Below are 14997 nucleotides of genomic sequence, written 5' to 3'. Positions count from 1 at the left end.
TGTTAAAAACACATTCAAAACAGAATGATGGCAAATGTCGTACTTTTCTGCAGTAACCAGATTGAAACGGAGAATCTCACGAGAATATTTAAACATTCCAAACACAGTTGATTGCAATTTCAGCTGAAAGCCTACCCAAGTGTTCTGTTTTTAGTCTCGTTACCAAACAGACAAAGGAGGACGGCTTCGGAATGACTTAGTTTGGAAACATGGATCAAGGAAGACCGGTTGGTGGAGAAAGAAGTGGCAGGGAGAGGGAGACTGCGTGGCGGACCAAGGAGAGGAAGACCAAGAGCGGTGGTCTCTGAGATAAGGGCAACAATTATTGACCATGGTCTCTCTTTGAGAGAGGCCGGTTTAAGGGTGCAACCAAATCTGCAGCGTTCAACAGTTGCATCAATGGTACGAATTTTCCGGCAAAACAACAGGTGACGTGCGTCCTTCAATGATAATTGAACTACATATTACAGTACAATACAGTATGTTCACATTTTTACATGTACTGACATTTTTAAATATATTGCTTTGTTTTGTATGTTTCAGTAGGATCCAAAGGTTGCCTCCCACAGGAGGGAGAGGCAGAATATTATTATATGAGCAGGAAATTGCCATTGTTGACATGGTAGTTGGTAAACCAATGTAATAAAACTGTGGGAAATTCGGGACAGAGTGCTGGCAGACAATATCACTTTTGGGAATGTGAATACGGTCAGCACAACGACAGTTGCCAGAGTCCTAGAGGAACATTAAAATAGTATGAAGCAGTCCAGGTAAGACGTCTGTTCAATAACCAAACAGGGTACATACACAGCTATGCATAATGTAAAGTACTGTAAAACTGGATTTACTGTATTTTAGAGAGTAATGGAGATGGAAGCCAGGCAAACTGCACATTCATCTTTGTGGATGAAGTTGGATTCAACCTGGCAAAAACATGCCGCAGGGGAAGAAATGTGATTGGACAGAGAGCAACCGTACATGTCCCAGGCCAAAGAGGAGCTCAGAATGTGTGCAGCACTGTCCAATGATGGTTTGCTGTCACACAAACCACCCCATAGGCCCCTATAATACAGAAAGGCTAATTTTATTTTCTGGATGACCTGCATAATCGACTTGTACCAGCGAAGGAGAGAGGGGCAAGAAACTCCCCTACCTTCGTTGTTGTGTGGGATAATGTGGCATTCCACCACTCTGCTGCAGTCAGACTGGTTTGCTGCACATCCCAGGAGGTCAGTAATATTCCTGCCTCCATACTCCCCGTTCCTAAACTCCTCTATGGGGTTTTTCTCTGCGTGGAGGTGGAAGGTTTATGACCACCATCCAGATGTCCTTACTGGATGTGGGGTGTGGAGACACTTTTCCTGAAGACTGCCAGGGTGTGGAGACACTTCTCCTGAAGACTGCCAGGGTGTGGAGACACTTCTCCTGAAGACTGCCAGGGTGTGGAGACACTTCTCCTGAAGACTGCCAGGGTGTGGAGACACTTCTCCTGAAGACCGCCAGGGTGTGGAGACACTTCTCCTGAAGACTGCCAGGGTGTGGAGACACTTCTCCTGAAGACTGCCAGGGTGTGGAGACACTTCTCCTGAAGACTGCCAGGGTGTGGAGACACTTCTCCTGAAGACTGCCAGGGTGTGGAGACACTTCTCCTGAAGACTGCCAGGGTGTGGAGACACTTCTCCTGAAGACTGCCAGGGTGTGGAGACACTTCTCCTGAAGACTGCCAGGGTGTGGAGACACTTCTCCTGAAGACTGCCAGGGTGTGGAGACACTTCTCCTGAAGACTGCCAGGGTGTGGAGACACTTCTCCTGAAGACTGCCAGGGTGTGGAGACACTTCTCCTGAAGACTGCCAGGGTTGGATTAGACATTCCAGAAGATACTTTCCAGAGAAGACATCAGATGTGATGTTGATGAGAATTTGTGGCCAAATGCAGCAGAGAGCGAGAACTAGATCTATCACAGTACTGTTGATGTAATTATTATTGCAGCCCTGGAATTTGAGGAATTTGCTTTTTGTTTCAAACTCTTTATTTTTCACAAGTAAATTACTATATGCAAAGATATAGAACAAATAAAGGCTATTGAAGCAAATTGATGCATTTCTGATTCATTCTTGTTACATATACTTCAGTACAGTCAAAGTGAAAAGGTGTTTTTCTTATTTTATCATGAAATACTGATTTATGTGAAAAATCATTCAAACTTCAAAGAAAAAAGTTAATTTATGTAATGCTCCCTATTAGTGTTTTGAGGTCAGTGTTTTTATGAGTGACAATGTATGTTTTCTGAGTGAGAACTGTTGCCAGTGTGAACGAGCTTATTTTGAGACATGTTTGAGTGAGTTTTTGAGGTGAGATGAACTGTTTGGCCAAGATGCATGTTGGTAACGGAGACTGTGTGAAGAGTTTTGAAAAAGTGGCTTCAGTATTGACCGACGCTTGTTAGCAATTGCAAAATACTGTAATGCCAAAATAACATGTAAAACAGACAAGGTAAAAATGTAGGGCTCAAAACAGGTGGTGCTCTATCCCCAACTGCCCTGAATGACAGGTCGCCACAAGACTTGAGGCTGTAATTCCTTAGTAAAGGGTCTGAATACTTAAGTAAATGTGAAATGTATTATTTAATTAAAAAAATAATAATAAACAACTACGTGAACTGCACAGAGTTCACACAAATTGTCTGAAAGGGACCAAGTGTGTGAACACCTTAGCCTACCTCATGTTCATCCAATCTCACCAGCGTGTCGTGTGTTTGTGTGTTGCTGCCGGGGGGGGGTGTGTGCTCTTGTCTGCTTGTGTGCAATTGTGCATGTCTCTTTTTTTCTGTGACTGACTGTCTGCCTCTTTCCCTGTCTGTTCATCCGTCTGTCTGTCTGTTGAGGTGGTACTATGGGAACATTAACCGGGTGAAGGCTGAGAAACTGCTCCTGGCCTCTCAGAATAAGGATGGCTCGTTCCTGGTGCGCATCAGCGAGAGCCACAGTGATGAATACACCATCTCAGGTAAGCCAATATTGCATGGTAACGTTATAATGACTTTGTGTTAACCTATTAAGTACATAGTTTCTTTGGAATTCATTAACAAACAAGTGCCATAGGCTCCATATGGTAGCCTACCCACTCTGTTGAATTTAGAAAGAGCCCATTGTTACCCATAGAGATCCTATTCAACTGATAATGCCCCAGAAGCCGGTGTTTGTTGAATATATTAGCACGGGTGTTCCAGCCACTATATCCAACACCGGCTTTGAGGGCATTATCACTTTTATACAACGGGTTACCAGCATATTCAAATAATGATCAACATATTTTCATTAAACGTTATTTTGATTTAATTTATTCGTACTATTTCATCCTTCCACAAGATATAGTCCCGACAAATCTAGGGTTGCTAGAGACGCGACCCAGTCGTTCGTTCTGTTTGTTCTGTATCTATGGACGCAACCCAGTCGTTCGTTCTAAATGTTCCATTGCCATACTGACTGGCAACGTTCTTATCCCTGGCTTGCTTTTACAGTCACGTCAAAAAGTGTAGCCAGAATAAAAGCAAAGTAGCTGCATTTGCATTTGTTGAAGCTGTTTTCTAGTTAAGATTTACTTGGATACATCCATAACAAGGAACTTATGATGCGTGACTTTGCCGGGCAGGAACAAAATTACTCTCTTGTCAAGACACTAGTCAGACAAAAGAAAGACAATCCATGACATTCATTTGAGCTAATTTTAATAAATGAAACATTCTCTTTGTTATCCACCACAGCTGACAGCTACTTATTGTATGTCACATTTATCTGTCGGAGTCTGCTACTACTTCTGCTAACTTGCTTCAGCCTTTTAGGTGTTGATGGTGCTACAGTGTTCTCTTTGTTTTCGGCCAGGATGTTGCTCCAGCGTTTTCTGTCAGTATTTTATTTTTTATTTCACCTTTATTTAACCAGGTAGGCTAGTTGAGAACAAGTTCTCATTTACAACTGCGACCTGGCCAAGATAAAGTATAGCAATTCAACACATACAACAACACAGAGTTACACATGGAATAAACAAAACATACATTCAATAATACAGTAGAAAAATAAGTCTATATACAATGTGAGCAAATGAGGTGAGATAAGGGCAAAAAAGGCCATGGTGGCGAGGTAAATACAATATAGCAAGTAAAACACTGGAATGGTAGATTTGCAGTGGAAGAATGTGCAAAGTAGAAATAGAAATAATGGGGTGCAAAGGAGCTAAATAAATACAGTAGTGGAAGCTTCAGAGATTTTTGCAGTTCGTTCCAGTCATTGGCAGCAGAGAACTGGAAGGAAAGACGACCAAAGTAGGAATTGGCTTTGGGGGTGACCAGTGAGATATACCTGCTGGAGCGCGTGCTACGAGTGGGTGCTGCTATGGTGACCAGTGAGCTGAGATAAGGCGGGGCTTTACCTAGCAGAGACTTGTAGATAACCTGTAGCCAGTGGGTTTGGCGACGAGTATGAAGCGAGGGCCAACCAACGAGAGCGGACGCCAGTAGCTATGGAGCGAACCTTCGCACGATGCCCACTCACTGACAATCTCCCTCGCTTCTAAACCAGCATTGGCCAGTTTCTGGACTGTCGTGGTCCTGATGCTGTGATTTGTGTATGTAGTTGTTCCCGCTGCCCTGCAGATCTTGGGTAGAAGTGCTGCCAGATAGTTCACGCCCATCGGCTCTGACGTGTACCAGATCGAGTCCCGGATACACTCTCCTCTCCTTGGATGGAGATAAAAATGCAAGGCCGTTCTCCGGGCATTTCGATAGATATTTCTCCAGTGATGACACCGGACATAGTGGGTTCCCTGACTGCGCGAACATGAATCCCCTCTTGGACTCCCTGCCCCTCTCCCTTGGGTCCAGATTCTTTGTGTGGCCTTGTTACAGTGGGGAGAACAAGTATTTGATACACTGCCGATTTTGCAGGTTTTCCTACTTACAAAGCATGTAGAGGTCTGTAATTTCTATCATGGGTACACTTCAACTATGAGAGACGGAATCTAAAACAAAAATCCAGAAAATCACATTGTATGATTTTTAAGTAATTAATTTGCATTTTATTGCATGACATAAGTATTTGATACATCAGAAAAGCAGATCTTAATATTTGGTACAGAAACCTTTGTTTGCAATTACAGAGATCATACGTTTCCTGTAGTTCTTGACCAGGTTTGCACACACTGCAGCAGGGATTTTGGCCCACTCCTCCATACAGATCTTCTCCAGATCCTTCAGGTTTCGGGGCTGTCGCGGGGCTATACGGACTTTCAGCTCCCTCCAAAGATTTTCTATTGGGTTCAGGTCTGGAGACTGGCTAGGCCACTCCAGGACCTTGAGATGCTTCTTACGGCGCCACTCCTTAGTTGCCCTGGCTGTGTGTTTCGGGTCGTTGTCATGCTGGAAGACCCAGCCACGACCCATCTTCAATGCTCTTACTGAGGGAAGGAGGTTGTTGGCCAAGATCTCGCGATACATGGCCCCATCCATCCTCCCCTCAATACGGTGCAGTCATCCTGTACCCTTTGCAGAAAAGCATCCCCAAAGAATGATGTTTCCACCTCCATGCTTCACGGTTGGGATGGTGTTCTTGGGGTTGTACTCATCCTTCTTCTTCCTCCAAACACGGCGAGTGGAGTTTAGACCAAAAAGCTCTATTTTTGTCTCATCAGACCACATGACCTGCTCCCATTCCTCCTCTGGATCATCCAGATGGTCATTGGCAAACTTCAGACGGGCCTGGACATGCGCTGGCTTGAGCAGGTGGACCTTGCGTGCGCTGCAGGATTTTAATCCATGACGGTGTAGTGTGTTACTAATGGTTTTCTTTGAGACTGTGGTCCCAGCTCTCTTCAGGTCATTGACCAGGTCCTGCCGTGTAGTTCTGGGCTGATAACTCACCTTCCTCATGATCATTGATGCCCCACGAGGTGAGATCTTGCATGGAGCCCCAGACCGAGGGTGATTGACCGTCATCTTGAACTTCTTCCATTTTCTAATAATTGCGCCAACAGTTGTTGCCTTCTCACCAAGCTGCTTGGCTATTGTCCTGTAGCCCATCCCAGCCTGTTGCATGTCTACAATTTTATCCCTGATGTCCTTATACAGCTCTCTGGTCTTGGCCATTGTGGAGAGGTTGGAGTCTGTTTGATTGAGTGTGTGGACAGGTGTTTTTTATACAGGTAACGAGTTCAAACAGGTGCAGTTAATACAGGTAATGAGTGGAGAACAGGAGGGCTTCTTAAAGAAAAACTAACAGGTCTGTGAGAGCCGGAATTCTTACTGGTTGGTAGGTGATCAAATACTTATGTCATGCAATAAAATGCAAATTAATTACTTAAAAATCATACAATGTGATTTTCTGGATTTTTGTTTTAGATTCCGTCTCTCACAGTTGAAGTGTACCTATGATAAAAATTACAGACCTCTACATGCTTTGTAAGTAGGAAAACCTGCAAAATCGGCAGTGTATCAAATACTTGTTCTCCCCACTGTATATGCGAGAGTGGCGTATCTGAGAGAATGTGTTATATTGTTTTCCAGTAGCCTAATTACGAGTGCAACTTAGAAATAACACACACAGGCTATGAACAACATACCTTAGACCGTTCTCGTCTTGTTTTTACGAGGAATGAGTTGGGCTTTTGTCTGTAACCCTCTTTTCCTCTTCGACCCAGATGTAACTGGAGGTCGAACCACACTTGATGAACCAGACCCCTTGGTGTACCGGGATTCACACTTTCTGGACCAGACCCCTTGGTGTACCGGGATTCACACTTTCTGGACCAGACCCCTTGGTGTACCGGGATTCACACTTTCTGGACCAGACCCCTTGGTATACCGGGATTCACACTTTCTGGACCAGACCCCTTGGTGTACCGGGATTCACACTTTCTGGACCAGACCCCTTGGTGTACTGGGATTCACACTTTCTGGACCAGACCCCTTGGTGTACTGGGATTCACACTTTCTGGACCAGACCCCTTGGTATACCGGGATTCACACTTTCTGGACCAGACCCCTTGGTGTACCGGGATTCACACTTTCTGGACCAGACCCCTTGGTGTACTGGGATTCACACTTTCTGGACCAGACCCCTTGGTGTACCGGGATTCACACTTTCTGGACCAGACCCCTTGGTGTACCGGGATTCAGAGCCTGGGAGTTTTGGAGCTGGGCCATGTCTTTATCAGTGATGGGAGGGTGGCTGATGGATATAAATTCCTTGCCGCCTTAGCTGTTTGATGTTGCCCAGAAATACATGATTCGAGGTGGTCAATTCAGTGTCCTTCATAAGGCACAAGTTGCGACCGATGGGTGGGTCATTTAGAAACTGGTTGAGCCCACTACGGAGTGCCAGGTAGCTACTTATGCTGTACGGCTCCCCCTTCCCATGTCATACATTTCCATAAAACTGTCGGAGGATGTTCAACTCTTCCTTAGTGACAGTTTTGAAGTCAAACTTTTTTTTAAATCTCTGCTATCCAGCCATCGAAGCAACACACAGCCCAGTTTGTATTCTCAACTGTGTTTTTTCCGTTCCGGCTTTTCTCTCGGACATTCAATGCAGTATCCTCCAAATCTGCATGCCTGGGTATTATTGCCATCTATTTTTCCCATTCATCCATACTCATACCGCCGAAAAGATCAAAAGAAATGTTCCGCAGTTTTCGCAACAAAGTATCAATTTAGGCAGTCAACTGAAAAGTTTTGTATGCTGCTATGACAACCAGCTCAATTTGCTGTCAGTGTCGTTCGGACACATTCACTTTATATGGGACGGTGGAGATCGCAATTCAATATTGAAAAGGTCGGAGAGACAGCAAGGTTTATACAAATCTCTGCTGTTGAAAACCAAATGCCAGTCTAAAAGAAATGGGAGGAGATGTCTAGATGCTTTTTATAGTGGAGATCAAGTTCATACATTTCCTGGCAGGGTTGATGAGACCGTGGATTGCGCAGTGAGATGGAACAGAGTAAATGGGCATTTGAACTTCATAGATTTAGCCAGTGGTAACTTGTGAAATAGACACCGGTTGGAATGCGGTTTTAACCAATCAGCATTCAGGATTAGACCCACCCGTTGTATAATACATTACATTAAACAGAGTTCTAATATGTAATTCTATGCTGTTATGCCACCATTCCTTATTAAATAATCTGAAAATACCAGTGGAAACAATGGTGTAAAAGGACGTGCTACCGTTCATTCACCAGTGGGTGGCAATGAAATACTTCTTTAGTTGCAAACCTCCTACATCTCATCACCCACTGTACTGTAAACCGAGAGAGCAATCTCTAAGTCAATGCTTGTATGTCAAGTTGTGATTCATTTGGTCAAGTGTGTGTGTGTGTGTGCGTGTGTGTGTGTGTGTGAGACATGTACAATTTAAAAAATAAATGCTTTTGGAGTTTGTCACCACTGTCTTTGAAATGTGTAAAAAATAAAAAGTCTAATCATGTTTGCCTTGTCCATAGGCAGAAACAGTGGGAAAGTCTTCCATTTCCGAATCCAGCGTTCATTGATTGGGGCATACTTTGTGTCGGACAAGATTTCCTTTGCCACTCTGGAGGAGTTGATCCGATACTACCAGAACAACTCCAGGAGTCTAGGAGTGCCTCTGGATGAGCCATGTGCACAGCAGGTGTGTGTGTACCAACCAACTCTCTCACACACACACTTACACTTTGTGGATACCATTCACAATCCAGTTATTTTAATTTTATTTTGGATGGTGAATATGTTAGTTTTTGGGCCACATATTCCCCCGAAATCAAATCATATTTGTTAGAAATATGTGTTTTACTTTGACATCATTAGGGAATCAAGAAAATGTAGTGTAGAGGCAGGGATCAGGCTGTTTTTACTGGAGGCCTCTCCGTGATTCCAGTCTCTTCTCTCTTCCTTTCGAGTGGAGACGATGAGACTGAATCCGAGGCCGTGGAAAGCCACACAGACACACACGCTTGCCCTTCACTCCAGGCCCTTTTTAGTTCACCATTTTGTTATTTCAAAATGTTCTACTTTTCAATTTATTTATTTACATTTTTATAGTGTTAGCATTTATATTTCTTAGCTGTTAGACTGATACTGTTGCCATTTCATACACAATTTGATTGTAGATGTAGTTTTATTGTATCCAAAATTATTTCTGTCCTACGTGTTCAATTTGACCAACTCAGTGGCCTTGTGGTTAGTGTCCGCCCTGAGATTGGAAGGTTGAGAGTTCGATCCCCGGCCGATTCATACCAAAGACTTTAAAAATCTCTGCTTAGCACTCCGCATTAAGGAGATAGATTGGAGGTAAGGCCCTGCATTAGACTAGCATCCTGTCCAAAGGGTGTACTTGTACATGAAGCTGCCCCACGCTACAGAAACAGGAGATGGGCTCCTGCTCCTATGAGCTGTTCTGGCTTGCACAAGCCAAGGCTCGTGCAAGGCTACTTTTTCTTTTTATGTTCAATTTGACTAAAGAGAAGAGTACATGAGAAGCTCATACCAAGACTATTTGACCTCTTCATGAGATTGAAATTAGCTTTTTTTCCAATTCTATTTGTCTTTTCTTCATTTAATTGTGTTGTGTAGTTAGATTTTCCAAGACCATCACAATGTTAATTCCACAGTAATTAAAGTATATAAAGATCAGGGATCAGCAACGAGATTCAGCCGTAGGACGTTTTGTTTTTCCTGAGTGGATGGTCGGGCGGCCCCGCAAGAAGCCCAAACTGATATAATATTTGACTAAAACATAATATTTTCAAACCTTGCATACGTTTGTATACGATCACTATTATGTGTGAGAATAGTTTGGAACAGATATCCAAAATTACAATCCCTTGGACCTGATTTTATGGTGTTACAGTATTTTATTTTATTTTAACAAGGAAAATGCAAAAAAATATATACAGTACCAGTCAAAAGTTTGGACCCACCATTCAAGGGTTTTTATTTATTTTTACTATTTTCTACATTGTAGAATAGTAGTGAAGACAAACTATGAAATAACACATGGAATCATGTAGTAACTAAAAGTGTTAAACAAATCAAAATATATTTTAGATTCTTCAAAGTAGCCACCCTTTGTCTTGATGACAGCTTTGCACACTCTTGGCATTCTCTCAACAAGATTCACCTGTAATGCTTTTCCAACATTCTTGAAGGAGTTCCCACATATGCTGAGCACTTGTTGGCTGCTTTTCCTTCACTCTGCGGTCCAACTCATCCCAAACCATCTCAATTGGGTTGAGGTCGGGTGATTGTGGAGGCCAGGTCATCTGATGCAGCACTCTGTCACACTCCTTTTTGGTCAAATAGCCCTTACACAGCCTGGAGGTGTGTTGGGTCATTGTCCTGTTGAAAAACAAATGATAGTCCCACAAAGCGCAAACCAGATGTGATGGTGTATCGCTGCTTAATGCTGTGGTAGCCATACTGGTTAAGTGTGCCTTGAATTCTAAATAAATCACTGACAGTGTTACCAGCAAAGCACCCCCACATCATCACACTTCCTCCTCCATGCTTCACGTTGGGAACCACACACGGAGATCATCCGTCCACCTACTCTGCGTCCCACAAAGACACGTCCGGTTGGAACCGAAAATCTCAAATTTGGACTCATCAGACCAAAGGACAGATTTCCACTGGTCTAATGTCCATTGCTTGTGTTTCTTGGCCAAAGCAAGTATTTTCTTCTTATTGGTGTCCTTTTAGTAGTGGTTTCTTTGCAGCAATTCGACCATGAAATCCTGATTTCATTCAGTCTCCTCTGAACAGTTGATGTTGAGATGTCTGTTACTTGAACTCAAAGCATTTATTTGGGCTGCAATTTCTGAAGCTGGTAACTCTAATGAACTTATCCGCTGCAACTTTCAAAGTTTTTGAAATTTTCCAGATTGACTGACCTTCATGTCTTAAAGTAATGATGGGACTGTCGTTTCTCTTTGCTTATTTGAGCTGTTCTTGCCATAATATGGACTTGGTCTTTTACCAAATAGGGCTATCTTCTGTATACCACCCCTACCTTTTCACAACACAACTGATTTGGCACAAACGCATTAAGAAGGAAAGACCTTTTTAAAAATGTACTTTCAACAAGGCACACCTGTTAATTGAAATGCATTCCACGTGACTACCTCATGAAACTGGTTGAGAGAATGCCAAGACTGTGCAAAGCTGTCATCAAGGCAAAGGGTGGCTACTTTGAAGAATCTCAAATATATTTTGATTTGTTTAACTTTTATTTGGTTACTACATGATTTCATAGTTTTGATGCCTTCACTATTATTCTACATTGTGGAAAATAGTAAAAATAAAGAAACCCGTAAATGAGTTGGTGTCAACTTTTGACTGGTACTGTATCTTTTTTTGTTCTGAAAATAAAACCACCCTGCCACCAGTTGGGGAACCTTGATATAGATCATCCTTTGTAGATTATTTATTTATAATTTCTTGATTGACACATTTCTTTTGTAGCAGTTAATGATAAATGTGTAATTTTAAAAGTGCCTGTGTTAGCTTTAGTACATTCAAAGATATCCCTATCTGAGCATCACACATGCTTAATTAAGCATGGAGTTTGCAATTTCGGGACTACTTAATTGGTTCCATTGTATTGGGCAAACAAAATGCAGCGCAGCTCAAGTATTTGAAAGTATTCGCCATACTCTGTAGCTGTGAGTTCTGTGTGGCTGTAACAGTGTTGTGGTGTCCATTTGTATGATGCTGGTTGTAACAATGGTGTTGTGGTGTCCTCAGAGAGAGCTGTTTGACATGGAGCCTTGGGAGTGTCCTCGGGAGGAGTTTAAACTGCACGTGAAGCTGGGGGAGGGCCACTTTGGAGAGGTGTGGGAGGCCCTGTGGACCAGCCAGAAAAAAAGGGTGGCCATCAAGATGCTTAAACAAGGTAAGCATGCTAGCTCTCTTCGCTATCATATTAACTACAGTGTTATACATTATTCCGCACACTACAAGCAGAATTTTTCTGGGCATGATCACTGATCAAATTCAACTTGACGAATTGATGAGGGAATTATTTTCAACAACATACTGCAGATGGGCAAATGCTGCAATGGTAAAACGTTATTGCAGGCCAACACAATTATACACTCGCTCACCAAGTCAGTCCATTCAGGTCAGGGCCCTCGCCTTGTTCATAAAGTGATTTATAATGCGTCATATGGTCAGTCCTAAGCTCCTTATCTCACACACTCCAACCTGAAGAGCACTGTTCTCAGCCTCGCTCTGTCTTTTTGTCTCTCCTGCAGAGGACACTAAGCTGGATGAGTTTGTGAAGGAGATACAGGCCCTGAAGAACCTCCACCACCCCAAGCTCATCCAGCTGTTGGCCCTGTGTTCCAGAGGAGAGCCTGTCTACATAGTCACTGAGCTCATGACCAAGGGCAGCCTCAAGTCCTATCTGGGCAGTGAGTCACACACCCACATGTTCGGCTGCATGCAGTGTATGTTATTGATCAACATAATCATCTGTGAACACATAACACTTGTAGTCAACACACACACACACAACTTTTCATAGGGTGATAAGATGAAAAAAAATTATGTATAGGGCTCAGGGCTTGATTGCTCCAACAGTGACCGAACCATGATAATTTTGGTATCGAAAACCAGTAAAGGTATGTGTTGGTGCAATTGAGTAACTATTCAGACGCTACAATGCTTGATCGATCCTAACCAGTCTGCTCCCTGTGCTGTTCCAGCGCCGGAGGGTCAGTTGCTAACCTCTGCCCACCTCATCTACATGGGCAGCCAGGTTGGTGAAGGCATGGCCTACCTGGAGGACCGACACATTGTGCACCGGGACCTGGCGGCCAGGAACATCCTGGTGGGAGATGACCTGGTCTGTAAGGTGGCTGACTTTGGCCTGGCACGGATCATTAAGGTAAGGATGGAATGGATGTGAAATGGATGGGGAAATGAAGAGCGAGAACAGCCAATAAGTAAAGTTTTAAAAAATGCTGTAGAAAAATATACTGTATGTTGGGCTGACCTATCTGGGTTTAAGGAAAAAATGTTCACTCAGATGAAGCAAGGAAAGTTCTTGCTTAAAAAGCTATTTTTTTCTGGACATTTCCAGAAAAGGGAATATGGGAAAAAATGATATGTAAACACGTGTGTGTGTGTGTGTGTGTAGGACAGTGTGTACACGGCCAGTAGAACCACTAAGATCCCAGTGAGATGGACAGCCCCTGAGGCTGCTCTCTATCAGCGCTTCTCCGTCAAGTCTGACGTCTGGTCCTTCGGTGTGCTGCTCTACGAGATGATGTCACGAGGAAAGATGCCATACGACGGTGTGTCAAACCTTTTCAAGACCATATTCTCTGGACTCTATTTGTTTTTACAGTTATACACCACGTTATCACAAGAGGAACCGTCAATCCTCATGACAGTTCATCTATTACCTCTATCTGTCAAAATGCTTTTCAATATTTCCCTCTGAAGGATATTTCTTCCTCTGATTTAATATTTTTCTTCTCCCTCTTTCTTTCTCTCTCTACACACACACACACACACACACACACACACACACACACACACACACAGGGAAGAGCAATACGGAGGTGCTGGAGCTCCTGTCGACAGGCTACAGGTTGCCCTCTCCCAGTAGGTGTCCCCCCAACATCTATCGCATCATGTTGGATTGCTGGAATGCCGAGGCCTCCAAGCGGCCCTCCTTCCACGCCCTGCACAGCCAGCTAGACACCATCTACACCCGCATCTACTTCAAGACCATTGAGGTCTAGAGCTGAAGGAGGAGGCCAATGTGTGACTGCACTGACGTAGACACTACAAAGCAGAGGGGACTGCAAGACATTGTCTGAAATGGTGATCCTTTTTTTAACAGGCTGTAGTCTATTTTGCCGGTTCTCTTGGTGGTTTTTAAATCAAGGTTATGTGCAATATAAAGCTCTTCCTGGAGGAGGGCAGGAGAAGTGGGGCCACTGTTAAAGCCCACGGATGCCCTATGCTACAGTATGCCCCACTGCACACAGGCCAAACGACCAGTCCTACAGAGAGTGCCTATACACTGACTATACAAAACATTAGGAACTCCAGCTCTTTCCATGACATAGACTGACCAGGTGAAAGCTATGATCCCTGATATCACCTGTTTAAAGCTACTTCAATCAGTGTAGATAAAGGGGAGGACACAGTTTTAAGAATGATCTTTAAGCCTTGAGACAATTGAGACATGGATTGTGTATGTGGGATTAAGGCAGCCCTTCGCTCCTTTCTGATTTCGGGAGGTTGGGTTAAATGCGGAAGACACATTTCATTTGAATGCATTCATTTGTACAACTGACTAGGTATCCCCCTTTCCCAATCAGAGGTTGAATGGGCAAGACAAAATATTTTAAGTGCCTTTGAACAGGATAGGGTAGTAGGGGCCAGGCACACTGGTTTGTGTGTCAAGAACTGCAATGCTGCTGGGTTTTTCACCCTCAACAGTTTCCTGGGTGTATCAAGAATGGTCCACCACCCAAAGGACATCCAGCCAAGCTGACACAACAGTGGGAAGCATTCCAATGGAACGCTTTCTACACCTTGTAGTACATGCACTGACGAATTGAGGCTGTTCTGAGGGGAAAAGGGGGTGCAACTCAATATTAGGAAGATGTTCCTAATGTTTAGTACACTCTGTGTATGTTTACACTACAGAGACATGGCTCATAGAGACTTCGCTCACACAGTACACAGTGATGGAGGACATGGCCATTGAGACTGGAGAGTGATGAGCCATAGAGGACATCTTCTGGAATTTACTGCTCTACCAATGGAAGACAACTTTTTGAACTGTCAACGCATGATATTTAGAGATGTACTAATACAGTTTTGGAAATATGAGCCATAAATGTCATTTATTCTTCCTTGATTTGAGTTTCTTCCATACTTGAGAAGGTGTCCTCTCGATTATGCCATTGGGTATTTAACAGAAATTATGATAATAAAATATTTTTGGGATAA

The 14997-nt window shown here is 43.4% G+C and overlaps 1 protein-coding gene across 1 annotated transcript in view; it reads left to right on the top strand.

The window, feature by feature from the left end:
- Positions 1-14997, top strand: part of LOC139557028 (tyrosine-protein kinase Srms-like) — a 21094-nt gene extending 6097 nt beyond the window's left edge. Inside the window, exons 2-8 of the mRNA XM_071371330.1 lie at positions 2886-3007; positions 8493-8659; positions 11770-11917; positions 12279-12437; positions 12732-12913; positions 13166-13322; positions 13576-14997. Coding sequence (XP_071227431.1) covers positions 2886-3007; positions 8493-8659; positions 11770-11917; positions 12279-12437; positions 12732-12913; positions 13166-13322; positions 13576-13775 — 1135 coding nt within the window. The 3' untranslated portion in view covers positions 13776-14997. The remainder of the gene's footprint in view (positions 1-2885; positions 3008-8492; positions 8660-11769; positions 11918-12278; positions 12438-12731; positions 12914-13165; positions 13323-13575) is intronic.

Source organism: Salvelinus alpinus, chromosome 28 (genome assembly GCF_045679555.1).
Source record: "Salvelinus alpinus chromosome 28, SLU_Salpinus.1, whole genome shotgun sequence".
In the NCBI taxonomy this organism is placed as follows: domain Eukaryota; kingdom Metazoa; phylum Chordata; class Actinopteri; order Salmoniformes; family Salmonidae; genus Salvelinus; species Salvelinus alpinus.
Note: the sequence above shows the minus strand (reverse complement) of the source record. Positions and strands in the feature narration are given on the sequence as shown.